This window comes from Tasmannia lanceolata, unplaced genomic scaffold (assembly GCF_043159265.1).
Source record: "Tasmannia lanceolata isolate RefF3 unplaced genomic scaffold, GAP_Taslan_0.1 ptg000005l, whole genome shotgun sequence".
Lineage (NCBI taxonomy): Eukaryota > Viridiplantae > Streptophyta > Magnoliopsida > Canellales > Winteraceae > Tasmannia > Tasmannia lanceolata.
Genome location: NW_027518682.1, coordinates 23049401 through 23077001, shown reverse-complemented (window position 1 = coordinate 23077001; position 27601 = coordinate 23049401). Strand labels below are relative to the sequence as shown.

The following is a 27601-nucleotide window of genomic DNA, read 5'->3' as shown; positions in this document are numbered from 1 at the left end:
ATTCGAACAAGGTGGGCTCCACTCTATTTTTTAAAAAGTACGTGTACTGTATAATGAATGTAGGGGGTGGCCAACCGGTTTGGCTCTCGGTCCTTGGTTACTTCTTTTTTTTCGGTTCTCAGTTCCCGGTTCTATGAACCGTAAGAACCGAACCGAACAGTAGTACATAGTAGGACCGAAACGAATCGGACCGAACATAATCGGTCCGGTCCGGTTCTCCGGTTCTAATAGCTAATTACTAATTACTAATTATAATTTATAAAAAAATTTAATTAAAGTTATAATATAAGTTACTTTCTTATTATAAGAATAGTATTAACTATTACTTATAGCCAATTTTTTAAAAAAAAACTATTACTTATTAATATTATAAGTAATTTATATTAATAAGTATATGTATAATAGAAATATAAAAAATATTATATATATATTCAAAAGTTTGGTTCTTCGGTTTCAGAACCGAACCAAAAACATTAGATCCGGAACCGAACCGAATAAGTTCGGTTCTTCATCAGTGGAACCGAACCGGACCCAAAGTATTTTTAAACAATTCGTTTGGGTTCGGTTCTTCGGGTCTGGTTCGGTTCTGGCCACCCCTAGTACTATAATGTGTATTTATTAGAAAATTCATTGGAGCCCACCTTATTCTAACAGGGGGCGGGGCGAATACGTTCTGCAGGCGGCGAATTTATGTGCGTCCCATATAAACCTCCTGGTGAATCCACAATTTAAAGATACACGACGTAGACCTGCTGGTACGGAACATGGTTTACGGGAGATGATAAGGGCACAACTATGTTTCTTCGATATTTACACTAACTCATACTGGTTGTTTTCATCAAAAGTCAAAACCCCCGATTAAAAAAGAAATGAGAAGGTGGGTTGGTGCAATTATTAAAACACGGTGTTGTTTCTGCCGATATGAATTCCCTACTTTACCTATCCTATCCTCTCGTCGGTTGGAGGGTTATTTTCTTCCACCAGACTGCAGAAACCCTACCCTATCTCTCTCTCTCTCTCTGCCTTTCGTCTCATTCATCCACAACAGAAATCCCATACCTCCGAAACCTTCTAGATCTCTCTCATCACAACTAACTAGGGCTTTTTGCTGAACCCGAAATGGAGAGAGAATGTTCAGACGAAGAAGAAGAAGAAGCTGTAGAAAATCTGATTGATCCGAACGAGAGAAAGATGTGTCACTCCAGCAGCTTCCAGATCGGAGAGATCCGGAGCAGGATCGGTCGTAATTTCGGGCTCAGCAAGAGGTATCTTTTAGCCATTTGTCTCCCTCTTTTCCTCATCTTTCTTTATTTTTCCCTCGACATTGGCGGCCTCTTTCATAACGTTTCCACCGTCACAATTGATACTCTCAACGACCGCATGAGAGAATCCGAATTGCACGCTTTGTACCTCTTAAGAAATCAGCAATTAGCCCTTCTGCATCTATTGAACCGCACTTCCAATTCCACTTTGGATTCCAATTCTACGGTTACTAGAGATGACTTTTCGTTTTTCAAATCCACTTTGCTCAACCAAATTAAGCTGAACAAAGAGATTCAAAAAGCTCTCTTGTCTTCTCATCGACTGGGAAACGCATCGCAGCTGCTAGATGATGATTCCGTATTCGGTGCTAAAACATGTCGGAAAGTGGATCAGATGGTGGGCAGAAGGACGATCGAATGGAAGCCAAAATCAGATAGATATTTGTTCGCAATTTGTCTCTCTGGTCAGATGTCTAACCATTTGATTTGCTTAGAAAAGCACATGTTCTTCGCCGCTCTTCTCAACCGTATGTTAGTGCTTCCCAGCCCCAAGCTAGATTACCAATATGACCGTGTTGTGGATGTTGATCAAATAAACAAATGCTTTGGAAGAAAGGTTGTCATCTCCTTCCAAGAATTCTCTGAAATAAAGAAGAAACACATGCGTATAGATAGGTTTATCTGTTATGTCGCAGACCCACCTTGTTATTTGGACGACGACCATGTTAAGAGGTTGGAGTCGTTAGGACTTTCACTGGGCAAACGTGAAATCGCTTGGCCTGACGATGCCAAGTCAGATGAACCGAAGAAAAGGGTCGTGCAAGATATTGTGCCAAAGTTTTCGTGCGATGACCAAGTTCTTGCAATTGGAGATTTGTTCTATGCAAATGTGGAGGAAGAGTGGGTGATGCAGCCAAGTGGTCCACTTGCTCACAAATGCAAAACAGTTATCCAACCGAGTCGGCTTATTGCTCTTACAGCTCAGCGGTTTGTGCAAACATTTTTGGGAAAGAACTTTATAGCCCTGCACTTCCGTCGACATGGATTCTTGAAGTTCTGGTATGTTTTCTCTTTCTTTCTTCCATTTTCGAAGCTGTGATGTGGATAAATGGCATTTTTTGTCTAAGGAAAATAGTTATTGCAAGTATTTGAATTATTTCTATGCAAAAGGTGGTACTTAATATCTCCGTTTATCAGTAGTGCTGGCAGTGGCTAGAACTCATTAGGAGGTAATAGTGATTATCTACTTTATTTGAATTTGTCACATGAGAGGCCACGCCTATGTAGAAATGTTGAAATATTTTATTTAGTGAGTTTTGGTAGTAGAATAGGTGGTTTAGTATGTCTTTTTTTTCTTTCTTTGAGATGTTTAGTCTTGTAGAAAAACTGGGCAATACCTTCTCGAAGATGGATCGAACACGATGTCTTGCAAAAACATCAAGAAACTATGCAAGAACATAATCACGCAAGAAACACAAGATTTACGTGGTTTGGCAGTGCCTATGTCCACAGGGAAGATTTTCACTATTTTGGTCTAGGGTTACAAACTCTCTTCTTCTTGGCCAAGAAACACAAAGGAAAATCTCAAAACCGTAACCTTAACATGTGGCTTATATATCAATGCCACTACATGAAGAAATTTACTGAAACACCCTTTAGTGGAAATCCGAAAATTAAAATTTCCTTCCGGGGCTATGCCCCGGAAACCCCATTGGTATTTTAAAAGGAAATTATTGAGGGTTTTCTATATGTAAAGGGAACTTGGGATCTTTGTAAGGAAGTTTCCGTGAACACTCTATACTCTATCACCATCATCTTGAACATAGACATTGTAACTAACTTCCTACCTTGCCACTACAATACAACAATGAATGTGTGCAGATGGTAATTTGGAATTGCATTGGTTCCCACCACTCCCCTGCAAGCCAAGGAGGCTATAAACTTGACAGTAAACATCCCGTGCTGGTGAAAATTTGAGAGATAGTGGCTTTTGCCTTTTGGGAACTGCTGCTTAGGCCGTTTACAGAATGTTCAGTCCTAGTTCACAACTGTCAAGGAATTTTAGTTTTCTGGCCTAAATGCACCTATGATGGTGCATGGGCAGCAACCTTGTCTTTGGAAGATCTTAAGCATTAACCCGTCATTTACCTTGCCACGGAGTTCTTCATGACCTGTCCAAGAAGTCTCCCTTGTGTGTGATCAGTGGCAGCCTAGGTGCCACTCAGATTGTAGTAAGATGTGATCATTAAACTGTGGCCACTTAATTTCCATAAAGTTTGGGCGTTGAAGTAGTGCAGCCCATGTCCCATTGTCTGGATCCACACAAGCTTCAGATTTACTTGAATCTTTGAACCCAATTAGATTAGAGTTCACTAGTTTTGGGTTTTCATTTATTTGTCTCCAAATAACCCATTTATGGGCCAACTCCAGTTTACTTACTGAGCGTCACTCATTACTAAGCTTAACCGAATCAAGTATAGGGCCTTGGCAAGTGGTGTTGAAAACGTAGTTGCCGGAAAAACCTTGGGAAGGTGAGAAACACATTCCCCTGGAAACGCGATTCAGAAACGTTCGCGAAACATGAAATTTTTTTTGGGAAACATTTCTGAAATGCATGAGAAACATATGGGGAACTTATGTGAAACATGTATGAAATGCATAAAAAATGTATGGGAAATGCGTGGAAAACATATGTGAAACATATAGAAAACATGTGAAAACATGTGTGAAACATACAGAAACTTTTTACAAAAAAAACATAATAAAAAGATTGTGGATTACATATTAAAAAGGAAAATAATAGTATATATAGTAATAAAAATAGAAATAAGTAAAAAATTCTGCTCCCCTCCTCACCAATTAGTTCCTTGGCTTGGATCCTCACCCATAGCCAGAGTATGGGACAATCCGACGCCACCTAGGGTCTGCGCATCCACTCAGGGTCTATGCATTTGGGCGGATTGCATGTCTGGATAAGATCCTCACAATTGATCATCTACGGAATCACCAGATGCTGATAGTAGTTCATTGCGCCCTCTGTGTGGAGTTAGGGGAATCAGTGGACCATAAGTTTATCCATTGTAAGTTAGCCAGAGAAGTGTGGAGCAGAGTCCTTGGAAGATTTGGTTTGTCATGGGTCTTCCCAACTAGGCTCATCGGTTTATTAGAGGATGGTCTTTTGCTCCTTGGCGTCAAAAAGGCAAAATCTTGTGGAAAGTGGTATTCTGGCCACTCTTTGGGTTCTATGGAAAGAAAGAAATGCAAGGGTGTTCAATGGCCTTGCAAAAAGTGTGCAATTTGTGTTTACAGAGTTAATAGCTCTAACCATTGCACGGGTAAAATCCATTCCCTCTTCAGGTTTGTATCATCTCATGATCTATGACATATTGGCATGCATGGAGAGAGATTTGTAATAGTAGTGAACAGGCTAACTCCCTCTCTCTTGAATGTGAGCCACCTGAATCGGGCTTATTGAAAATAAACTTTGATGGGTCTAGTATGGGCAATTTGGACTAGTAGGGATTAAATGTGTGCTTAGAGACAAGCATGGGTCGACGAGATGAGCCTTCTCTGGAGCCATAGGGATAACAGATTCCAACGAGAGGGAGGTGCGAGCGGTTCTCCAAGGACTTCGGTGCATAGGGATGTGCGAGCGGTTCTTCAAGGACTTCGGGATAACAGATTCCAACGAAAGGGAGGTGCTTGAAAAGAAAATATGTAAGGAACATATATGTACGCCTCTAATTTAAATAGAAATAATGAAAAAAGTTAGGTGAATTCCTCTCCCATATTTCTAATGTGACCCTAGGGAGGAGAAATAGGGGTTAGAGGGGAAAAGAGAAGAAGGGGAAGAGAATAATAGAGAAAGAGAAGGAGAAGAGTAGAGGAGAAAGAGGGGACGAAAGGAGAAAGAGGGAAGGAAGAAGAGAAAGGGAAGAAGAAGAGGAAATAGGGGAGAAATGTATTCTCAATTATTTCATCCAAAAACTCTAAATCTCTAATTCATAGGGCCTATATATAGGTAATGGAAATAAAAATCCATGAAAACAATATCTTTAACTCTAAGTAACACGAAAATAAATGTCCTAGAAACTAAATAACATGAAACCCGTACAAGTCCTAATGGGCACATATGCCGCTTATGGGGCCCACAATCTGCATCATTCACCCCTTATTGAAAAGAACTTGCCCTTGAGTTCTAGTTCGCTTGGATCAAATATGCAGACGATTCACTCAAGTAGTAGAAGTCGTAATCCGCTGGAGGCACTCCTGATGCCTAATGCTCGTAACATCCGTGAGAGCAGCCTAAAATGCTGGTGGAGTAATAGGGAAGAAATCTTCCATGTGGAATTATAAGAATACAAACCGCTTCGAATAAGTAAACTGGCTGGGAAGATAGCAACGTAGTCCTCTTGGATCAGTGTGATAGCTATGGGCAATACCAATCCACGACCATCCTCCAAAAGTTCAACACAAGTAAGTTCATCCGTGGTAACTCATGTGGCTCTATGATGTCAGACTGACAATCCTCATGATGATCGTTATGTGCACTAAAATCCTTAGTCTCAACCTCCACAATCATCTCAATCTGAGCATCGATTGTAGAATTAATATGGTCACTGTGCTCATCTACTGTAAAATCGACATCCTCAGTGGACTGCTCGTGCTGTCCAGGATCTAGCATTGCATCGTCAGTCTGGACTCTCTGGTTCTGCAATTGTCATCGACTTTATATCTGACATAAGCTCGGGCTCAACATCTATATTACGATCTCCTCCACGATATCATCTGTCGGACCACTAGCATCATCTGCATTTGACATGTCGTGGGAGTCAATAATATCGGTCGTGTTGGAGAATTGTCAAAAACTGTAGGAATTTTCTCTCATTATTAATTTCTATAGATCTAATTAAAATCTATTAAAATAATAAAAGTAAATGAGAGAAAATGTTAGAAATAACATGTGTTTCGGGATCGAGGCATGCCGGAAATAACACTCTCTTGAAAGACGATACACCCCTTCTTCACCAGGTTGATCGGCGTTCATCTGCCAAGATTCAACAATCCATTTGGTCTCTTCGTGCAGGGAATTGATCCCTCGAGCTCTAAACCGGCTGTATCGCAAACACAATAAAATAAAGAGGATGGTAAAATCCAGAAGAAAAATCCACGCATGAGTTTTTACAAAGAGAAGAATAGTGTTTTGGAAGAGATCCATGGAAGAAGATTAAGGAGAATGATTTCCAATGGTTTTTCGTCAAGAGGGTGGAGAAGAGAGAAAGTAGAGTTGTATCAGTTTGGAAATGTCTCACTACCTTAAATCTCTCACCTTCACACTTGACATTTCACACCCTTGATTCTCTCTAACGTCTCCACTTATTCTCAAAACCGTTTTTCCACTTCTTTCCCCTAAAATTTAGAAATATTTAAAATAAGAAATAAAAACCGATAAACATGTTTTTAAATCTTTAAATCAGTTACAACAGGTCGTGGCATCTTCCTCCCTTTCTTGAGCTGTAGCCTCATCAACGGGAGAAGAGGGAGATGGTGTGGATTCGTGGATCCCACTGACCCCATCGTGAACATCCGGCCCACCACGGACGACGACCTGCCTCCTCATGAGCTACCACTCGCTCACGATGGGCTGCCTCCTTACGAGCTATCCACTTGTGATACTGATAGTGGGCCTTTCAAGTATAGACCATCGCGAACTCATCATAGACATCTTGCCATCGACTAAAACAAGGCATGCCTGAGTCACTGCTCTCTCACAAGAAGTGTCTCCATTTCACTTTGGCATCTCTGCATGCTGTATGATTGACTCGACGAATAGTCATCTGATGATCATAACCATAGTACTTATGGTATGCTTCAAGAGCCTTGATCCACTGGAGACATGCATCATTGAAATCTCCATAGTGATAATAGTAGTAATCGTAACTGTAGAAATATGGTCTAATCATCGGATGATGGTCTAAGTAGTGCTTGCACTTGTTGCTGGCTGCTGGGAGTGGGCCGGATAGACTCTTCAAGTCGTCCTGATCAACTCTCGTGTTGACTATGAGGCCAAATTCGGAGCGGAAATGGCTTGAGTGAAGAGAGAGAAATTGAGATTGAGAGAAAAATGAGCGTAGAGGGGGGGAAGAGAAGAAGAATAGAGAAAGAGAAGGAGAATTGTAGAATAGAGGAGAAAAAGGGGAAGGAAGAAGAGGAAATAGGGGAGAAATGTATTCTCAATTATTTCATCCAAAGACTCTAAATCTCTAATCCATGGGGCCTATATATAAGCAATGGAAATAAAATTTCATGAAAACAAAAGCCCTAACTCTAAAGAACACGGAAATAATTGTCCTAGAAACTAAATAGCATGAAAATAAACCCGTAAAAGTCCTAATGGGCACATATGCTGCTTATGGGGCCTACAATCTGCATCAATTTCTCTCATGTTTCACTTATGTTTCACTTGACGGTTTTCTATTGTTTCTGAATCGTTTCTAATACGTTTCTTAAACCTTCCTTGTTTCTTGATTCCCTTCTATTTTTCCTATCGATTCGCGCTTCCATTTCACATTTCACCTCCCCAAGTTGGTAACTATGGTTAAAAATACGTACTCCAAAAAGAACTTGCACAAGGTAAAACTGAGTGAATTTGGGCTAGTCAATGATTGACACGGGGAGTTTTAAACAGGTCCTAGGTGATCGGTTGTCATTTCTCCTGCCACCGTATGCTGCTGCTTCTTTTTGCAGTTCAAGTCTTGCGTCCTGATGACCCTACGTTCTTTTCTCTATGATGCCCAATGAATCACTAATATCTTGATCTCTTCCTCTAATTTTAATGGAGATGCAACATTTTCATTGGGGATTCTTTCATTTCTTTCCTTCCAGGTTCCCGACAAGATTGTGAAGGGGATCAGCTTCTAAATGATGCATTTGCTTATAATTTTGAGCTTCATGTACTAGGATATTTTGGCATAAATCTGTTTTTTTTATCTGAATTTCTCTCCTTTCCTTGAAATGAACCTGACAGAGTGGGCCATAATACAAAAGAAGATACTTATTCAAATTTTGTGATACTTTCATTGATCATGATACTATATATTATTATGTAGTAATTGGCTTGCTGTAACCAGATGGGGTCTATCCTGAAAAGAAAAAAAAAATGAAATGATACCTTTGTTCGGCTCTAGACTAAGTTTAATATCCCTTGGTTATCATTTTCAGATTTTCCTTTTATTTTCTTCTCTGATCCTTCTTTGCCCCTTTTTTGTTGATCAGTTTGCATCTAACATCTTAACCTTTGAGTCATGGTTGGTCTTCTTGCATCATCTTTTCCTGGAAATCAGTGAGTCACCTAGGAAATGTGATGGCTTAGTACGAGTGGAATAGAAATTACATAACATTCTGTTGCTTCCCATTAGCTTAGCTGATGGCCCCATAGTCACAAACTAAAGCATGTGTGCCTATGCCTACGTTACCCAAGTACATCATTGGTATGGCATAGGTTCATCGTGGGTGCAGCACCACCTACAACTGAATTGCTGGACACAACTATGGTACCAATTTTGAAGTGTTCCAGTGAAAATAGCATATGTGATGACTCTACTAATTTAGGAATTCACTTTCTAGCAGATTGAGTGGGCTTCAAGAAAGATCTTATCCCCAGCAAGGATACATGGATATATGTGTGACTTGGGGAGTTTCTGAATTCCATTCATCAAATTATTCTTCTATGATGAAAGATCTTATCTCCGGCAAGGATACTTGGATAAGTGTTACTTGGGGAGTTTCTGAATTCCAATCATCAAATTACTCTTCTATGATGAAATTAAGTCTCTAGATTTTCATAGTGCTAGTATTGGTGCTGTATGTATATCATTACGGTACATATGTTTACTTGTGACGATTTCTGCCTGTACTTTGTTATATGAATTCAGATCTTTGCTTCTAGTCATCTGCTTCATTTTATATCAGCTGTTTTTACTAAAAAAAGACATGACCTAGAAGACTTTTCTTTGCCAAGTGGCAACCCTTTTCTTGGTTAGTACTTATTAAACATCTTCTGTACCATTTACTCCACTTACGTGTATCATCACTGCTGACTGTTGTGAAACAAATTTTGGTACTTGTGTTTACTTGTAACAGTTTCTTCCTGTACTTTGTTTTACAAATTCAGATCTTTGCTTCTATTCATCTGCTTCATTTAATATCAACTGCTTTTACTTTAAATAAAAAAAGTTGTGACCTAGAAGACTTTTCTTTGCCAAGCACACTCATTAAACATCTTCGTGTGTATCATCACTGCTAACATTTGTGAAACAAATTCCTTCTAGTTCTAGCATTGTATACTTTTCTTCTTTGGTGATTGGAAGAAAGTAGTTTCTCTGAGGAGCATATCTAACTGATCTTTTCTCAGCAATGTAAAAAAGGAGAGCTGTTTTTTCCCTGTTCCTCAAGCGGCTGAGTGCATTCTTCGGGTGGTAGAAAGAGCCAATGCACCTGTAATTTATCTCTCGACAGATGCAGCTGAAAGTGAAACTGAACTTCTGCAGTCACTAACAGTTCTTGATAGTAAGACGGTTCCCCTAGTCAAAAGGCCAGCTCACACTTCGGTAGAGAAATGGGATGCCTTGCTATACAGAAACCACATTGGTGGAGATAATCAGGTGAGCTTCAGCTTCTCTTTTTTCTTTTTGAAGTTAGAAGTGGAGAAAAAAAAACTTTATAAATAATTACATTTTTTCCCGAACAAGGTTTGTTGAGCTGAGGTGAGTCAAATCAAGAATTTGTACTCAAGACAACTAGATTTCTATGAAAGCTGTGATATGCATGGTTTTAAATTTCCCCAAAATTTCCCCACAATGTTTCCATTTCCATCCCCACCGATACGAAATCTACATAATTTTCTTTTGTGTCATTATTTCCCCGAAATTTTTACCGAAATTCCCACAATTCGACCTAAATTCTCGAAATTCAACCGAAATGGTCGGAACGACAAAAAAATTTGAAAGATGATATTAGTTGCATTTTATTTCATTTCATTAATGTAGAGAATGATACTTGGTTCAGAATGTTGGGCCACCAAGAAGCAACATGTGCATAAGATGAGTGTAGCGGAGATGCGAATGCTTACATGGACGTGCGGCCACACGAGGTTAGATAGAATTAAAAATGAAGACATTTGTAAGAAGGTGGGGGTGGCACTAATTGAGGAGAAGATGAGAGAGCACCGCTTAAGATGGTTTGGACATATCCAATGTAAGCCTTTGGATGCTCCGGTGAGAAGAGCTGACTCGTGCCAAATTGATGGAGTAAAAAGAGGTACGGGCAGACCGAAAACAACTTGGGTAGAAAGCGAGGAAAGACTTGATAGCTAGGAACATAACAGAGAACATGACCTTGGATAGGATAGAATGGAAGAAAATGATCCACGTAGAAGAACCAACTAGAGCCAGGAATAGAGCCCGGTAGATTCCTTTCACCTTCTTCATGAAATTTTCTAAAGGATTCATGTAGCCGACCATAACTAGTTTGGGACAAAGCCTTTGTTGGGACAATGATATTTGGTAGGCAACGTTATTAAACTACGCAACAAAGTAACCGTATCTTATGCATGGGATGTCAGATCGGCATGAGACAAATAATACCTCGTAACTCTTTGTGGTAGTGATATAGAGGGGAGATTGGTCATTGTACTTGTACTCCTTTACATTGTATTTTATTGACTTTACCGTTCTAGACTTGCACAACAACACATGTCACTAGGTGTTCGATGTGATTAAGCAATTATGGATGGTTTTGTTGCTTATGTGGTGGTTTCTGGGTACATATTGGTGCTTATTCCAGTATTTCCCAAAGTTTCATCTTAAAATTTCATCACTTGCACATATTTTTCTAAAAGATTTAAAAATTTCATCATTTGCATATGTTTGCTTACCTTGCAGTGATTTTACAAGATTTCCACTGAAGCCAAAATGCTTCTATTTCCGTGACAAACGAAACCGAAACCGAAATTTAAAACCTCGGTGCTATCTACTTGAAAAGCTTGTGACCACCTCAGTCCTTGACCTGTGTCCCTTCTGATTGCTCTCTTACCATTAAAAAAATGGTCCTTGAAAAGTTTGATCGAGTATTCAACTGAATTTTAGTACTTGGATCACCATGACTGTTGTTGAATCCGGGAATCCTTGACAAGATTCAACCTTTTTGTTGATCTCTGGCGTGGGGACCAGTCCTGCGTGTGAGGTTGTTCTCCCGACTTCTCGTTTGTGGGAATGATGGGCCCGCCTGACTTGAAATGGGGCACTGCCCTCGTGCAGTCATGGAGTCCATCTGTGAAACTATTGGGAATGACAACTTTTTTACTGAACTTGTCCTCATATATTACGCCCTTGAGAAATAAAGATGTCTTTCATGGTTGAGTAAAGTCAAATCAGTGATTCAGAGTTTCTATGTGATGTAAGATGAAAAATCTTCTTTTAACTCTGTCTCCGTTAAAACCAAGCACTACAAGCATTATGTAAAAAATCAATCAGAAGGCTGATTTATTTCTGATTTGCGTCTGATTGCTTAATAACATGAGTGTTTATTACTTTATTTGTTGAGAATACATTTTTTTTATGGGAGCTTAGTCTGAGCTTTGCATAAATTTCCTCCTCATTTGTGAAGGTTGAAGCGATGCTGGACAAGACAATCTGTGCCATGTCGACCGTGTTTATAGGATCATCAGGTTCGACATTCACCGAGGACATACTGCGGCTCCGCAAGGACTGGGGAACTGCATCCATTTGTGATGAGTACCTTTGCCAAGGTGAGCAACCCAATTTCATTGCAGAGACAGAATGAACTCTGTGACAAGTTTGTCTGGTTGGCTTTGCTTCTACCATGAATGGTCGGTTGCCTGTAAGTAATGTTTTACTTGTAGGTAGTGTATTATAGCATTGAGTAAGGCCAGGTCTGGTCATTCATTCTCAGTATAATCATTACTATTTTACTTGATAATGGTCATCTTCTCATAGTCTCTATATTTCTAGTACTTTTTTTTTTTTTTTTACCGAGGCTCACCACTCGAAATTCAGATTCACCAATCTGACTTGATGGAGTCGTTGAACCCTGCATCTGGCATGATCCAGGTTTGACACCTCTACGAATCATAATAAAGAGCATTATTATTATTAGGGGTAAATTGCCGATGGGGGACACAAAAAAGCTGGAATTGCCAACAGGGGACACAATTGTTAAAGAGGGTTGATAACCCCCATTTCGTCCGTCTCAAACAATTTTTCAAAAGTGTCCCTTGTTGGCGGTTCTCATATTTTGGTGTCCCCCTTTGGCAATTTTTCCTAATTATTAGTTAGTTATAAGAAAAAAACGTAGGCAGGAAGTGACCAATTTTGGGAAGACGGTTGATCTTGTAGAATATCTTGACATGGTCTTGATCAAATCTGCAAGGACATCCGATACATAAGATGAATGGGGTTACAAAAGTCAACAGTTTAGCTTTTCTTGACCGAACACAAGATGAGGAGGCTTGATGGATCAAGAACCCAAGATCATCTGATTAAGGTGTTCTCACTGGCATTTGGCTGGACAGATCAATGGGAAATGTTTCTGTACACGAAGCACAAGTGGGGCTCAATAAGTATCTTTTAGGAAGGAGCGTAACTGGCTGTCTTTTTTTAACATTTTCCTAGCTATAAAGGGCATGTTTGGGAGCTATGAAAAAAAATCATGGAGTCCTTGCTGATCTACTGTGAGAAAGGGGTGCCCAGGCAGAGAGAGAGAGAGAGAGAGAGAGAGAGAGAGAGGCGATGTATGCTCATGGGGATGAGAAATAGGGAAAGAGAGCATTGGATGCTCTTGGGGATGAGAAATAGGGAAAAAGAAAAATCAATTATAAAGAGAGATTTTTATAATTGATTTTTTATAATTTGCTTCTCTCTCGTGCTGGGTAAAACACTAGATAAATAGGAAATCCTTCAATTTCTTTTTCATGAAAAAATATTTCATGGCATATTAACTGGGGCCTGTTTTCAGAGATAGGCAAAGAGGGAGAGACAGACTAGAGGGGGTGGGAGTGTTTGGAGTGTAAAAACTGCTGAAAAAGGGAAAAAACCAATTTGAAGTAGAGCATATTTTTTCACTGTTTTTAAGGATTTCTCATGTTCTCTCATTCTCTCTCATGATTCATTCCCTCTCAAGTTTTCTCAGCTCCTATCTAGTAATTGGACCAATGAATATTCTGTGAAATAGTTTTTCATGGTTGACAAACATGCACTTGACTTAGTGTTACGAGTGCTTTGTTGGTAATACATGTCTGTTAGTCAGACACGTTGGATTTGTCAAATGTGTTATGATTTAGATGGAGTAGGTGGAATTGTTGAATCAATTTGTTCGGGCCAATGGTCGGATTCCAGCAGTTCACCCCGGCGACCCATGGTGCACTGAAAGCCAAGCAACCCCGAACTCTACAGTGGGATTTCCAAAGAATTAAGTCTGATATTTGTGTGTATCCAAAGCGATTGTTTGAGCCTCTCGTCCTAACAGTGCCTAGTTTGGAGGCTACATATGAGTTGAGTGGTTCAGGCAGGCCAAAACCTAGTAGGCAATGGGCTTACAATTCTGACAGTAAATGACATAAACAATGCTGAGCTTATATCCACACTCTTTTCACTTTTTCATACCCGACTACTATACGAGAAAGTTGGAGATACTGAGAAGAGTGCCTATATCAAAACAAGGGAATGATGTAAGGTAAGAGTTTGTAGTATGTGAATTGAATTCGAAGAAAGGGTTGGGCCTTGAAGGGAGTTTGGTCTCTGTAAACGCGTGAAGAGGGTGGCCTCGTAAATTTAAGTCCTCCTTAACGTATCAATTTCTACGTCAAAAAAATGGGTTAGTGTAAGGGCATTTCAGTAAACAAGCCCGGTCAAAAGAGAAACATTCAAACCCCCAAAGATGAGCAGCCAGGAAAGGCCTACCCAACTAAGGACGGGGTTTCAAGTCTTTCCAAGGTCATGGCCGCCGGAAGATGGGTCAGTTTTTCCTGGAAACCTCTTCCCGACTCTTACCTATTTATAAGAAACAAAGCTCTAGCTCCTTCATCCTTCTCACTTCCAACTTTCCCCTTGTGCTTCCCCAAAACCCAAAACCCAAAACCCAAAACCAGGAACCAGCGCATTTACTTAGTTCTTTCTCCTATTCTTCAACTCTTTAGATCACAGAGAAACAGCTGGACTGGGGTTTATCTATATCTCTATCATATCATTTCATATCAGATAGATAAAAAGTGAAAGCCCTTGTGCGTTTTTGCTCCTATAGTTGGAATTTTGAGATATCCGTGTCAGGTGGGTGTTTCTCAAGGCATGGCTGATTTTGGTGCTAGTGGTGGTACCTTGGAAGACACTGCCTCTATGTCCATCACCGCTAGGGTGATGGTCGCCGTAACTATCGCCCTCTTCTTTACTGTCGCCTTCGTCTTCTTCCTCCATCTCACCAAGTGGTCTTGGCTCCGCCGCTCTGAGACCCGTGGTGGCTTGACCTTCACCCCTAACCGGGAACCCAAGCCTCTCACCGGGCTTGAGCCTTCTGTCATCCGGTCCCTCCCTGTTGTAATATTCCAGTCCAAGGAATTCACGGACGGTGGTATAGAATGTGCGGTCTGCCTATGCGAATTGTCAGACGGAGAGAAAGCCCGATTGCTCCCCAAATGCAATCACGGATTCCATTTGGATTGCATAGACATGTGGTTCCTCTCTCATTCCACTTGTCCACTCTGTAGAAGTCCAGTAGCTCCTGATTCTGGTAGTTCAGAAATTCAGGTCCCAGAGGAGGCAAATCCAGCCCAGCTGAATTTCCCAACCAACGTTCTATTCTGGGGTAGCCAGAATCAGGTCACAAGTACAGGAGAGCGTTCTGGCTCATCAGAAGTAGGGGCTTCTTCTTCAATTAAAGCAGCGGGGGGAAGTGGAATGTTGGTGATTGACATACCGAGACAGTTAGCAGAGAGCTTTTCTTCATCGTCGTCGTCGTCGTCTCCGGCAGTTGGATTGACACAAGAGGACATGAAGTCTCCAATCTTAACGCACTTGAGGTCGCTAAAGAGGCTATTAAGTAGGGAGAAGAGGATTATGCCTTCTAGTCCCACTGTTGTTGACATTGATCAGCATCAGGGAGTAAAAGTATGAGGGAGTGTTCTTCAGAGTATGAAATTGCCTTGGGATTTATGACGTCATTTACTGATACTCTCAAGTTGGAAGAGAAGGAAATTCAGTCTCAAGATTGTAAATGAACGGTTTTTGTAATCTCTTAACTCGAAAGAGGTTGCGGGCTCCTATTGGAGGGTTTGGCCATCTATTGGTCCTTGGACCGTGGCATTGTCAGTGAACTTTGATTCATTGACACTTCAGTTGGATTATTGCTGGATTTGGAGTAGTTACTATTGTAATAGTTTGCAGTCGCTGCTAGTAAGTAGTAACTAAGACGATGATTTCCTATTCACTGTAGATGAAGAATATTCTAATCTGTAGAAAGAGAATTTGACAAACAAGTTCAGACCTATTTGCCTGAAAGAGTGTGAATTCTAAGTTGGTTTAGTACTACCAATTGCACACGCTTTTCTTGAATGATATAAAGCAGGTGTTCGCATTTTGAAAAGCATGAATGATCTCGATGCCATACTGTATTGCAAACGGGCTCATTCAATGTCATACCATATTGGTCATGGCCCCAAAATCACTCTAATTCTACAATCATACCAATAATATAAAAAGCCTGCAAATCCACGTTAAGAAAGAGAAAAAAATACAGGCAACTACACATTTAATGCCCACATGAAAGGCCCATGGATACATTGTTATGGAAGGTCACGGTTGCTCAATCAAAGGATGTTTGTGTCATGGGCAGTTCCAAGTGGGATGGATGCTCCAAAATCCAAATTGATCAAAGCTAGTGCTCGCCGTCAAAGAAGAGCACAATCTCTAATTGGATTAAAGATTGAGTTTCGGTAGGTTTCTAGCTTCGTGTCTATAACTATGGACATATGATATATGTAAAAATCAGATTTTTTTCATAGAATAAAATTTCAGTTTTCTCCTATTTTCTTGTGGATTCAAGGCTCACTGTGGATTCAAGAGTTTTAGGAGATGGTGCTCTTCTTTGACGGGTTGAAGACAGTGATCTTTGCTTTAATTTTTCACATGTTTCCACTGCGTTGTCGGTCCCCTGCTCTTCTCGGATCGGACCATCTTAATTCAATATGAAACCAGCTCTTCTCGGATCGGACCATTTTGATTCAATATGAAACCACCATCAACCGAGGCTAGGATTTCTAATGCGGATTTGCCGCACAAAGGTCCAGCTTCCTACGATCTCATGTTAGTTCTCTCACCCGCTCTTTTTCATGCCCTCCTCAACTACTTTTAGCCAGGATTTTAATCTACCCCAAAAACCCGAGACCACCCAATCTTTTCTGTAAATCTCAGCCGTAGAAAACCACCCAAATCTCTCGGAAAAAACCTTGTTCCATCCCAATACTACTACTTTTATATCACCCGCGAAGACCCACCTTTCCCTCGTTCATCTCAGCTAACTTCCAATTCCTACAGTTTAGGCGCAATCCTCCCTTAATCTTGCTATTTTAGTTTAACTCAACTCACCCCTCTAGTTTACCCGAAAACTTAACATGCATCCCCTATCTTTTTAATCGCCCATTCCATCCTAAATTTTAGTCTCTACTTCCAAATTCACCCTCCCTGTTTACATAAACCACCCAATGCAAGCCAAAGCCTCTTCACAATAGCAGCTCAAAACTCCCATAAGCCCGGCCAAATCTAAATCCATATCTTAGCTAAGACTTCATCCTTCCTAATCCCAGCAACCGCACAACCAATTACACCTTTAACCCGAACACCTCTCGAATCCATCCCTACGTCCGATTCCAACCTCCTCCATACTAGGCGCCCAAAATCACATGAGTTTCCCTTCCCAAATACATTCAAAAAAAAAAAAAACTAACTGCGTGTTCCGATATTTTAGCAACCCCTCTACTTTGTGAACTCCTAAAAAGGCGCAAAGACCCTTCCCCCTATCTATTGGCCGCAAGTCCATCTCCTTCGACAATTTCGTTTAACATAAATCGCGTCAAAAAAAAAAAAAAAAAAAAAAAGGGATAATTACATTTACACCCCCTCTAGTTTCTGACACATCCACTTCCACCCCTATAGTTTATAAAGTGACAAATACACCCCTATAGTTTCAATTTGTTTAAGGTTTGCCCCCTCAGCTGAAGGTTCGTCCATAGATTGAAGGGTTAGGATGATCCGATGGAGCTGATTTTTTGGGCACACCCTATCTATGTCAGGACCCATCAAATGAACGCTTTGGATCATCCAAATAATGTGCCCCCCCCCCCCCCCCCGACTGCAATTTTCAAAATGGACGGTACAGCCTACACCATAGGATGATCCAAACTGTCCATTTGATGGGCCACAACGTAAATAGATTGTGCCCCAAAAAATCATTGCCATAGGATGATCCCAAGCGTCTGATCTGTAGAAAGTTTCCATATTGTGCGTCCCTCTTTAGATCAGAGGGTTAGAATCATCCTATGCTAATGATTTTTTGGGCACAACCTATTTACATTATGTCCCATCAAATGCACGGTTTGGATCATCCTATGGTGTGGACTGTACCGTCCAATCATCCATTTTGAAAAATAGGGGGTGTATTCATGCCCAGTTTTGCAAAGTAAAGCCCAGTAACAAATTTATTTATGTAAGTGTAAAGAAAAAAGTATAAAAGAGTAAAAAGAATAAAACCCCTTTTGTTTTGGCTTTTGATCATATGATCTTAACCCTTGGTTTTTTTCTCTTTTTAAATAAAAATAAAAATATTAAAAAAAAATCCGGTATCCACAGATTAACCCGACCCGACCCACGTTTTGGCAGGTTGGGTGACCCGCGGGACAATTTCACGGGTCACTAAAACTCCAACCCGTAAATTTGCGGGTGGGTCGGGTCGACCCGCGGGCACTGGTCGGTTTTGCCAAGTCTGATTGTTGCTATTGAGCATTATTAAGAGAATATGGTTGGAGCCACTGAGAGATGATTCAGTGTGCCAAAGCGACTGTAGGCGTCCATGCCAAATCATTATTGAAAAAGATGGAACGAGAACGATATAGATTAGGACAATCACCCTACAGTTGTTAGTATGAAATTTGTGATCTCTTTTGTTGAGAAAATACACAGGTCAAATTCGATCCGATCATGCACAAATTAATGAAAAAGTAGAAAATAAAACAAGCCACAAAATGAACATGAAGATTTATGTGGTTCGCCCCAGCCTACATCCACGGGTGAGAAACGCAATCTTCCACTATGATAAAACAATATACAAGGATTAAAATGGATTAAACACAAAACCCACCAACCTGCAACCCTTTGCTTGCTTCTCTCACCCAAGACCGTACAAGAGAGTAACTCGAGAAAAAAAGCCAAAAAGAAGACCAAAGAGGAACCCGAGAAAACCCAAGAAGAACCCTCTCTCTCTCTCTCTCTCTCTCTCTCTCTCTCTCCCTTTTGCATTTGACGCAAGTCTTGGGAAACAAGACAGCTTTCCCAACATCTTTATGAAAGAATTCACGCCAGTTACCTATCAGAGAGCTAGAAGATCCAAGCTAGACTCAGATGAAAGAAGGCCTAAAAAGCTAAAGACCGTGCCAAGAAGAAAGTCGTGTGTCTTCTAATTCAAAAGAGTTTCCGCTATTATAATTCGTAGTTTGTTTCATCGAAAGATTGCTCGAGACAATTACTTACGCATCAAGTGTGCCACCAACATCATTCAAAGCACCTAGAGGGTCCATTGTGTAACCAGAAGCGCAAAAAACGAGTCGGGGGGTTGATCGATGTCATCCTCCGATTGGAATAACCTTCGAATCCACGAATATCCGTTCTTTGAATCCACAAAGAACCGGATAAACCACCTTTCTCCAACAAAAAAAGAATAAGTTTTCTCAAATTTCAAATAAAGTGTAAAACCGTGCAAACAAAACCCTTGCATGTAGGCTTATTTATAAGCCAGTCTTTGGACTCCTTCTCTAACTCTTCCTCGTAATCCTATTTTACTTTGCCAATAATCTAAAATCACTATCCTACTTGGACTCAATAACCCAAAAGAAAGATTTTCGTTTATGCTAAAACTCATTTTCCTAATATAACTAGGAGACGTGGGTTATTCTACCACGTCAGCCCCCTCCACTTGAACAGAACTGGACCTCGAGTTCATTGGTGTTGCCATCATAGCATCTCCATCTTCAAAGACCTTGACACATCACGCTTCTTTTTTACACCTTTGTGTATGTGCTTCTTCTTCTTCTTCAATTTGACAAGGGATTCTTTTAGCATCAAACATGATTGCCCCTCTACTTGAAAAGCTTTGGGGTCCTCCTCCACCTTTGATGTGCACATAACTCGATTCGTGACCAAGGATTGCCCGAGAATACAAAGGGTAGGGATGAGGTCTTCTTCCGTATTTTGCTCATCTTCATCAAATTGCTCTAGATCAACATCTTCATGCTTGTCACCAACGGTTAGATTGGTTGTGCGTCGACTGGCTTTGGAACACTAGCTGGATCGGTGACCCAACTGGTTGCACTTGTAACATACGATTCGTTGCTCGAATTGCGATTTGTACGAATCATGCCGTGGAACAAGAACATTGCCAAAGTAGAAGGATATCCCCGCGCCCTCTTCCTCGTGTTTGGAACGCCTAGGCCAACTTGCTTATCCCAATAGGAAGAACCAAAACAACCATTTCTTTCACCATCGGAATTGATGTTTGCAGTGTCTCTACCATGGCTTGACTTACATAAAAAGTCCTTTGGACAGAACTATTGAGCATGGTCTCCCCTACTCTGTCATCTTCATGGCTTCAAATAGTGCTCAAACCTGGCGAAGAGTTACTTGATCATAGATTTCGTGACGAAGACCTTCGATGTAGCGCGCTACGCGTTGTGTCTCGGTCTCCAAGATATCGTTCCTAGATGATAGTATGTAGAACTCCTTCGTGTAATCTCGTACTGATTTGATTCCTTATCGGCAATTTTGGTACTGTCTGAAGAGTATCTAATCATAGTCAATGGGTAGAACCTCTCACGAAGGACTTGACTCATCCGTACTCATGTCTGGATTGGTCGCTTTCCCATCCTAGTAAGAGAGAGTTGGAGTTGTTCCCATCATGCTAAGTTTTGTTTTCTTCTCCTCGGGTGCTTCCATATAGTCAAAAAATCTCTCAGCTGCGGCGAGCCAATCGAGAAAATCTTCAATGTGGATTGGCCGTTGAACTTGGGCAGATCTACCTTAATACGGTAGTCGCGATGACATACTGCCGCTTGCGGAGCGCAACCATGGGCATGCGTTGGGTGGACGATGTCATTGAATTCCTCCTCGCTAGAGTAATCATCGTCGGCTAGGGGTGCAAACTTGGGTCGGACTCAACCTGAACCCGACGGGTTCAACCTAATTTTGGGTTGGGTTGGCATTTCCACGGCTTGGGTTGCTCAATTTCACTTCAGATTGGGTTAGGGTTGAGGCCTTGGGAACCCGACCCGACCTCCATCCTCTAATTTTATCTCTATTTTCTTGGGTTATTGCAAATTTTTGTTTGGCCCTTGGTGTAGCCGACCCCAACCTGACAACTTGACCCAATTTCGGGTTAGATGGGTTGGGTTGGGGTTGAGAGATTTATAGGCGGGTTGGGTTAGGGTTGACCATCCATTCTCAACCCGAAGCTCGGGTTGGGCTGGGTTAGGGCTGGCCTCAACTTGATCCAACCCAACCCGAGTTGCATCCCTATCATCAGTACAATACATAGTTGTATGGCCGGGCTGTGGAACTCTATGTAGAGCTTGAGCGTGCCATCACCGATCACCATCGTCGATATGGGGTTTCTTGCGCTCAATAGGATTCAACCGTGCTAATTGCTTCTCTATTTGATTAACGGTATCCGGGAGAGTGTTGAGCATCCCCATCGTCACAGTTTCTTGATTTTCTCATCTCTGTGGGAAGCCATGGAACGTAATAGGGCTTTGATACCACATAGAGTAGCCGGAAACGCGAAGAACGAGTCGCGGGTTGATTGTTGTCGACCTCCAATAGGAATAACCTTCGAATCTACGAAGGGTGCTCGTCGAATCCACAAAGAGCCATTCTTTGAATCCACAAAGAATAAGATAAACCACCTTTCTCCAACTAAGGAAGAATAAGTTTTCTCAAATTTCAAATAAAGTGTTAAAGCTTGCAAACAAAACCCTTGCACATAGGTTTACTTATAAGCATGTCTTTTGACGACTTCTCTGACTCTACCTCGTTATCCTATTTGACTTTGCCAATCATCTAAGACCACTATCCTACTTGGAATCAACAACCTAAAAGAAAGGTTTTCATTTCTGCTAAAACTCATTTTCCTAATATAACTAGGAGGCATGGGTTATTTTACCACATCATCCCGAGTCACTCGATGGGGCACTGTAATGAAATTCTTAGTTGAAGAATACAAGTCAGAGATGTCAGACAGAGACTTACCCCACTTTCATGGCAAAGCCCTTCATACTGAGCGTAGCGAAGGATACGTCCTACCGCCTCAACTACCCCGAATCAAAGAGTTTATCGAGGGCCTGATTTCCAGTCGAGTTGCACCGCCTGCCCACACTCGTCAGATTGCCAGACCGATGGAAATACTTGATCCATTGGAAAGGAATGCAATTCAAAGTCGAAGCAAACCATTCATCTGCACATATATGTTTCACAACAAGTCTAAATTTCAGCTTGTTCTCTCCATTTTTGTCTAAACTCGAAGACGAGTTTCTTTCAAGTGGGGGAGATCGGATGCAGGATGATTTATTTGTTTTGGGTCCCGTTAGAATTAGAAATTCAGTTATTTGATACTTCATTTGTAATTATCCTAATCTTAGTTAGATTAGAGATAGAATTAGGCTATAGATAGAATTTAGGTTTCTAGCTTCATGTCTATAAATATGGGCATACGATTTATGTAAAAATCAGATTTTTTTTCATGGAATAAAATTTCAGTTTTCACTTGTTTCCTTGTGGATTATTAGAGCAGTTTTTTTATAGTTGTCTTGTTACTTGGGGGATAATCTTACTAGTTTTAGTCCGTCTTTGGGCATTTTAGTTACTTTATTAAGTAAGGGTAATTTATGGTTTTAAACCTTGTAATGAGCTATGGAAACCCTCATTTTTAATTTTTGTAGGGAAGTTTTTGATGAATTGAGAATGGTAGAGCTTGTCTTTCGAGAGTTCTTCTCTTGTACATCTTTCTCTTGTGAGACTCGAGTTGCAAACTAGTGAATCTAGCCTTTCTTTTTCTTTTTTTCCTCACCCTTTTGATGGGACACAAATACGGCGTCGTTCTCAGATATCGCCACGTGTCGTCCATGCACAAGGAGAGCCTAGCCATCATGAAGAAAGATGTCGAAAAATGGTAAAGACCATGCAAACATGACACGTGTCACCATCCAGGCCTCATCATCACAAATTATGGAAGAAAATGACCTGCAAAGCCACGGTGCCGGCGAGGCAGGGGGACGGCCAAATCCTGCAAAGGAAGGCCTTCTCTCCATAATAATGAAAAGGGCCGCGCACCTCCCTTTAAAAGGGAGGGAAAGGAAGAAGAGAGAGGATACACATTTTCGGAAAGGACTCCCCCCATTCCCAGCTCCGCAAAAAGCAACCGGAAAAAGAGGCGAGGCAACAACAGAGGAGACTAGGGACGCAATCCTACTCTCCTTGCTAGTCCCCTCTGACCCACTCATTCACACACCCAGAAAGGAGCCCACGCGTTGGCCCTGGTAACCCTGATCAAAACCCCTTCCCCTTCTTGCTGTCCTTTATATTGATTGGTCGAAGGATCTGACTTGGGTGTCGAAGTGGTCGTCCGGGACCCACCCCGGACCCCCTGACCCCCTTTGTTTATGATTGCAGACCCCGTGGAGGCCTTCTACCGACCGCGCGATCACCGACCCGGATTCAGGCGCCATCACCTTTCACACTTGTTCAATGCAAGATTTTACACTACCTTGGGCTGATTCGCGAATCCCTGTGTCCCCTCGCTCGAATTCAAGGTTAGATTTATCATATTTTTTTCACCTTATTTCTTCTACAAATCACAAAATCTCCATGATTTTGAAGTTCTTTCACTCATAATCAATAAAAACACTTAAATCCCTAATTACTGCCCGTTTTCGCTGAGCGATCTACGTCAAAACTCTAGATGAGCTCCTCTAACTATCACCAAACATGTGTCACCGTGGTAGTGGGTTCTAGAGAGTTAGATAAATCAAGGGGGCAGGATTTAGGGCATGTGTCACCTGTATAGTGGGTTCTAGAGAGTTATCAAGGGAGGTCAAGATATTGGAAAACTCTATTAACTTTTCTCTCTATCAAATATACGTCGACTTACTTGAGAGACCCAATTCTATGGAGAATAAAGTGTCAATGCCTATTCTTTACTTTCCTATTTCGAATGATGAAAATCAGCATTTTGCTTCTGCTTTGCCTCTCACTATAATTTTTTCAATCCCATCGATTCTCTTATTTTAGTTGAGGACTTTGAAACATGTAGTCATACAACACCATAGTGTCATCGATGAATCGTTTAAATTTCTTTGAAACATGTAGTCATACAACACCGTAGTGCCATCGATGTATCGTTTAAAATTCTTTGAACCCAATTTCTCCTCTCACCCATTTGATTTAGTGGTCAAATCAAATTGATAGATGTGCTTCTTGCTCTCCCTCTCTCTAAATCATTTTTAATATTCTATAACTTAAGAAAAGAAAATCTTTGATAAATGAATTAACCAAACAGAAAAAAAAACCTATTTTTTGGTCAATGTTTTTCGAACAGTTAGATAAGGCTCTCTTTCTAACCAACTAGAACCCGTGACCTCAAGGTTTAGAAACAAAGCCTCAACCATTGAGCTAGAGGCCTGACTCCCTCTAACTAGCAACTTGTAAAATAGAAACATGTCAACAGATACACACTAACAGCCTCAATAATGGTACACCGTATCGTAGCCGCAATGGAGAAACACCTACGATACAGTGTCATGGCTTAAACTTGGATTTAAAGCCAGTTCCAAACTTCTAATAGAAAAAAAAATGGAAATTGTTAGTGGGCCGAGAGGCCTTATTCTGCCCATCCAATCCCATTGGTAGGTCCCACTGCCTCGATAAATTGGGATGAGGTAGACAATAATTTCCATATGTTCAGTGCTGTTGGGAAGTTGCCTTGTTTCCACGCTGTGAAACTTTACTGCAAAAGCTTAAGAGCTGATGGACATGGCGTTATTTAATCTTTCATACTTTAACACTCCCCTCACGTGTGGCCCATCTTTCTAGGGTTGGCCTACACGTAGCACATGTGGCCCTTCTTTTGGGTTTGGCCATTGCATGTGGATTTTTTTGCTATCCGGGAGGTTTGAACTCGGGACCCTTGGCTTTGATACCATGTGAAACTACTGGTTACTCTAAAAGCTTAAGCTGATGGAGATGGCGTTATTTAATCTTTTATACTTTAACACACGCCATGGTTTTCCATTGTAACTCGATCTCTAGCTATGCAATTTTGGTAGGACTCCAAAATAAGACCGGAGATTCTCGGTTTTTACCTTTTGCTAGAAGACCTCTACAAAATAGACTCACACCAAAAGTAGGTAGATGAGACGAAAAAAAGGAAGACCTTTTTTTTTGGTATCTCTTAAATACAAGGGAAAAGAGGAAAAGAAGAAAAGGAAAACCTTGAGCGGTTTTGTCTCTTAGAAAAGGAGAGGAGACTATGGTTTTGGCTCTCTTGGGGAAGAGAGAGGAAAGAAGTGTTTTCTCCTTTGATTCTCTAGTGTGGAAATGAAGAAGAAGAACAGCGACAGCGGCGACTGGCTTGCACGAGATATAAGAGAAAGCTTTGATATGTGTTAAGTATAAAGGATTAAGTAACGCCTTCTTCAGCAGCTTAAGCTTTTGAAACAATTGGTTGTTTCACATGGTACCAAAGCAATTGCCCTTGGTTAAGAACTCCTTATATTAAAAATCGACATATCATGGCTAACCCAAAAAGTGGGGTCACATGTGCCACATGTAGGCCAACCCTAAAAGGAGGGGCCACATGTGAGGCAGAGTGTTAAAGTATATAAGATTAAATAATGCCTTCAGAGGATGTCAAGAAGGAGTTGTGGAAAGGATTGCAAGGGAAGGGTTTGGGAATCAATAAGTGGTGCATCGATTGATGAACCTATTGTAATTTTTACTTCTTATTTAGTGGAATATTTCTTTGGATTGCTCGTGGATGTATGCCTTTGTGCCGAATCACATAAACCGAGTGTGTTCTTTGTGGGTTACTATTGTATTATTGTTTTATCTTGCTTTTGATTCAACCTTTTTATGTCGATTTTCTACAAAGTGGTATCATATTTGGGGGTTCCACACAAAAGCAAAGATCCCACATCGAAAAAAAATGAATGGATGCGGATGAGCTTATAAGGACTTGCGCACACTCCCCTTAAAGGCTAGCTTTTAAGGGTGAGTTCTACCTAGGTCCCAATAAGTGGCATCAGGACTGCGAGGGTGGTTAAATTCCCTCGGAGAAGATCTCAATAACCCTGATGTACCTTCGAGGATGGTAAAATTCCCTCGTAGTTCCCACATTGCTCCCATGTGGAGGGGCGAGATTGCATGTTGTTTCCGCGTGGAGGGGGGGATTTTTTTTTTTTTGGGGGGGGGGGGGGGGGGGGGGGGGTGTTCCATGCAAAAGCAAAGATCCCACATCGGAAAAAGTGAAAGGATGTGGATGGTCTTATAAGGACTTAGTCACCCTCCCCTTAACAATTAGCTTTTAAGGGTGAGTTCTACCTAGGTCCCAACAAGAGCCGGCCGTTGAACAAGTCTTTGTTTGGAAAAAAAGGGGTATTTAAACAGTTTCCTTTAGGGGTGAAACTCGGGTCAGGTTGAGGCCAACACGAACCCGACCCGACCTGTTTTCCAACCCGACAAGGTTCAACCCGACCCAACCCAAGGAACCCTTCTTCCCGACCAGAGTTCAACCCGACCCAATCAGAGTTTTTAAGCTTACAAAAAGGGAAAAAAAGAAAAAGAAAATATCGGGTTTCACTCGAGTTGGGTCGGGTTGCCCAAGCCCTCAACCCGAGCTCGACCCGAAGTCAACCTGAGTTGGGAAAACTCAACCCGACCCAACTTTTTTCAGGTTGAACCTGACCCGAGTTGCACCTCGAGTTTTCTTTCTTTCTTTTCTACTAATTTTTCTATTTAAACATTCAAATCATTACTGCAATGAATGTCCGCCGGTTTTATTTTAACCTTTACCGACGGTCATCACTGCTGGTAAAACCTAATTTCCGGCGTTTATTTTAACCTTTACCAACGGTCATGACTGCTGGTAAAACCTAATTTTCCGGCGATTATTTTAACCTTTACCGACGGTCATGACCGCTGGTAAAACCTAATTTTCTTGTAGTATATCTTTTTTTTTTATCTCTCTTTCTCTTCTCGTATTTCCATTGCTTCTCACTAAATAAATTGATTATGTAAGGGAAGTGATATATCCGCCCCTTTTCATTGCTTGGGACACCTGAAATCAGTGTATGTGGCAATGTGCCGTTGAACACTTCCCCAATGACGTAAGTCTCTTCCTCTACCAGTCATAGATACACTAGAATTGGGTGTTCCAAGTAATGCAAAGGGGTGGATATATCACTTCCTTAATGTAAACGTTAAAAAGAGGGTAGCGGTTAGGCTCGCTCCTAAATAGAATCTCTAGGCAGTGCTTGAGTAAGTCTATGTGATTGGATCCGTTGGGCTAGCCGGGGCCACAATCAATTCTGACCAAATGCCATTGAGAAGACATTGATTGAATGATCCTAGGTCCTTAATCCGTCTCCTAGGCTCTGTTCGTCATGGGACCAAGGCCACTTGGGTTGCCACCTGACGTTTTATCAGATCAACGGTGTTGATGGGCTCATATATGTCCCCACGTGGGACTCTGGAATTGATTGTCACCATGGATTGCAATGCTACTTTCTGTCTAATCGATCACAATAAATAAATTTGTAGGTGGCACAACTCAAAGTTGGCATATAACCCATTGAACTTGGGGAGTTTTTATATGATGCCCGATCTCTGTCCTTTGATTTTTTATCTAAGTGGTTTGACCAAGATCAAATATCAAGGGTGTCCCTGTGATTTTCACAGTCGGGCATCATATAAATTCACTTGGGTTATTAAGAGTTTTTATATGGTGTCCGACCATCAAAA

General features: G+C 41.1%; 1 protein-coding gene and 1 pseudogene across 1 annotated transcript; both read left to right on the top strand.

The window, feature by feature from the left end:
• Positions 1-928: 928 nt before the first annotated feature.
• Positions 929-12283, top strand: LOC143878011 (O-fucosyltransferase 36-like). Its single transcript, XM_077380396.1, has 3 exons — positions 929-2321; positions 9676-9925; positions 11928-12283. The coding sequence occupies exons 1-3, from the start codon at positions 1120-1122 to the stop codon at positions 12102-12104; spliced, it is 1629 nt and encodes a 542-aa protein (XP_077236511.1). The 5' UTR covers positions 929-1119; the 3' UTR covers positions 12105-12283.
• Positions 12284-14208: 1925 nt separating this feature from the next.
• Positions 14209-15914, top strand: LOC143876863 (RING-H2 finger protein ATL3 pseudogene; annotated as a pseudogene).
• The last annotated feature ends 11687 nt before the right edge of the window (positions 15915-27601 follow it).

Coding starts and splice junctions, on each gene's coding strand:
- LOC143878011 (XM_077380396.1), top strand. CDS start 1,120: ATGGAGAGAGAATGTTCAGACGAAGAAGAAGAAGAAGCTGTAGAAAAT. Junction 2,322..9,675: donor CATGGATTCTTGAAGTTCTG/GTATGTTTTCTC, acceptor ATCTTTTCTCAG/CAATGTAAAAAAGGAGAGCT. Junction 9,926..11,927: donor ACATTGGTGGAGATAATCAG/GTGAGCTTCAGC, acceptor TCATTTGTGAAG/GTTGAAGCGATGCTGGACAA.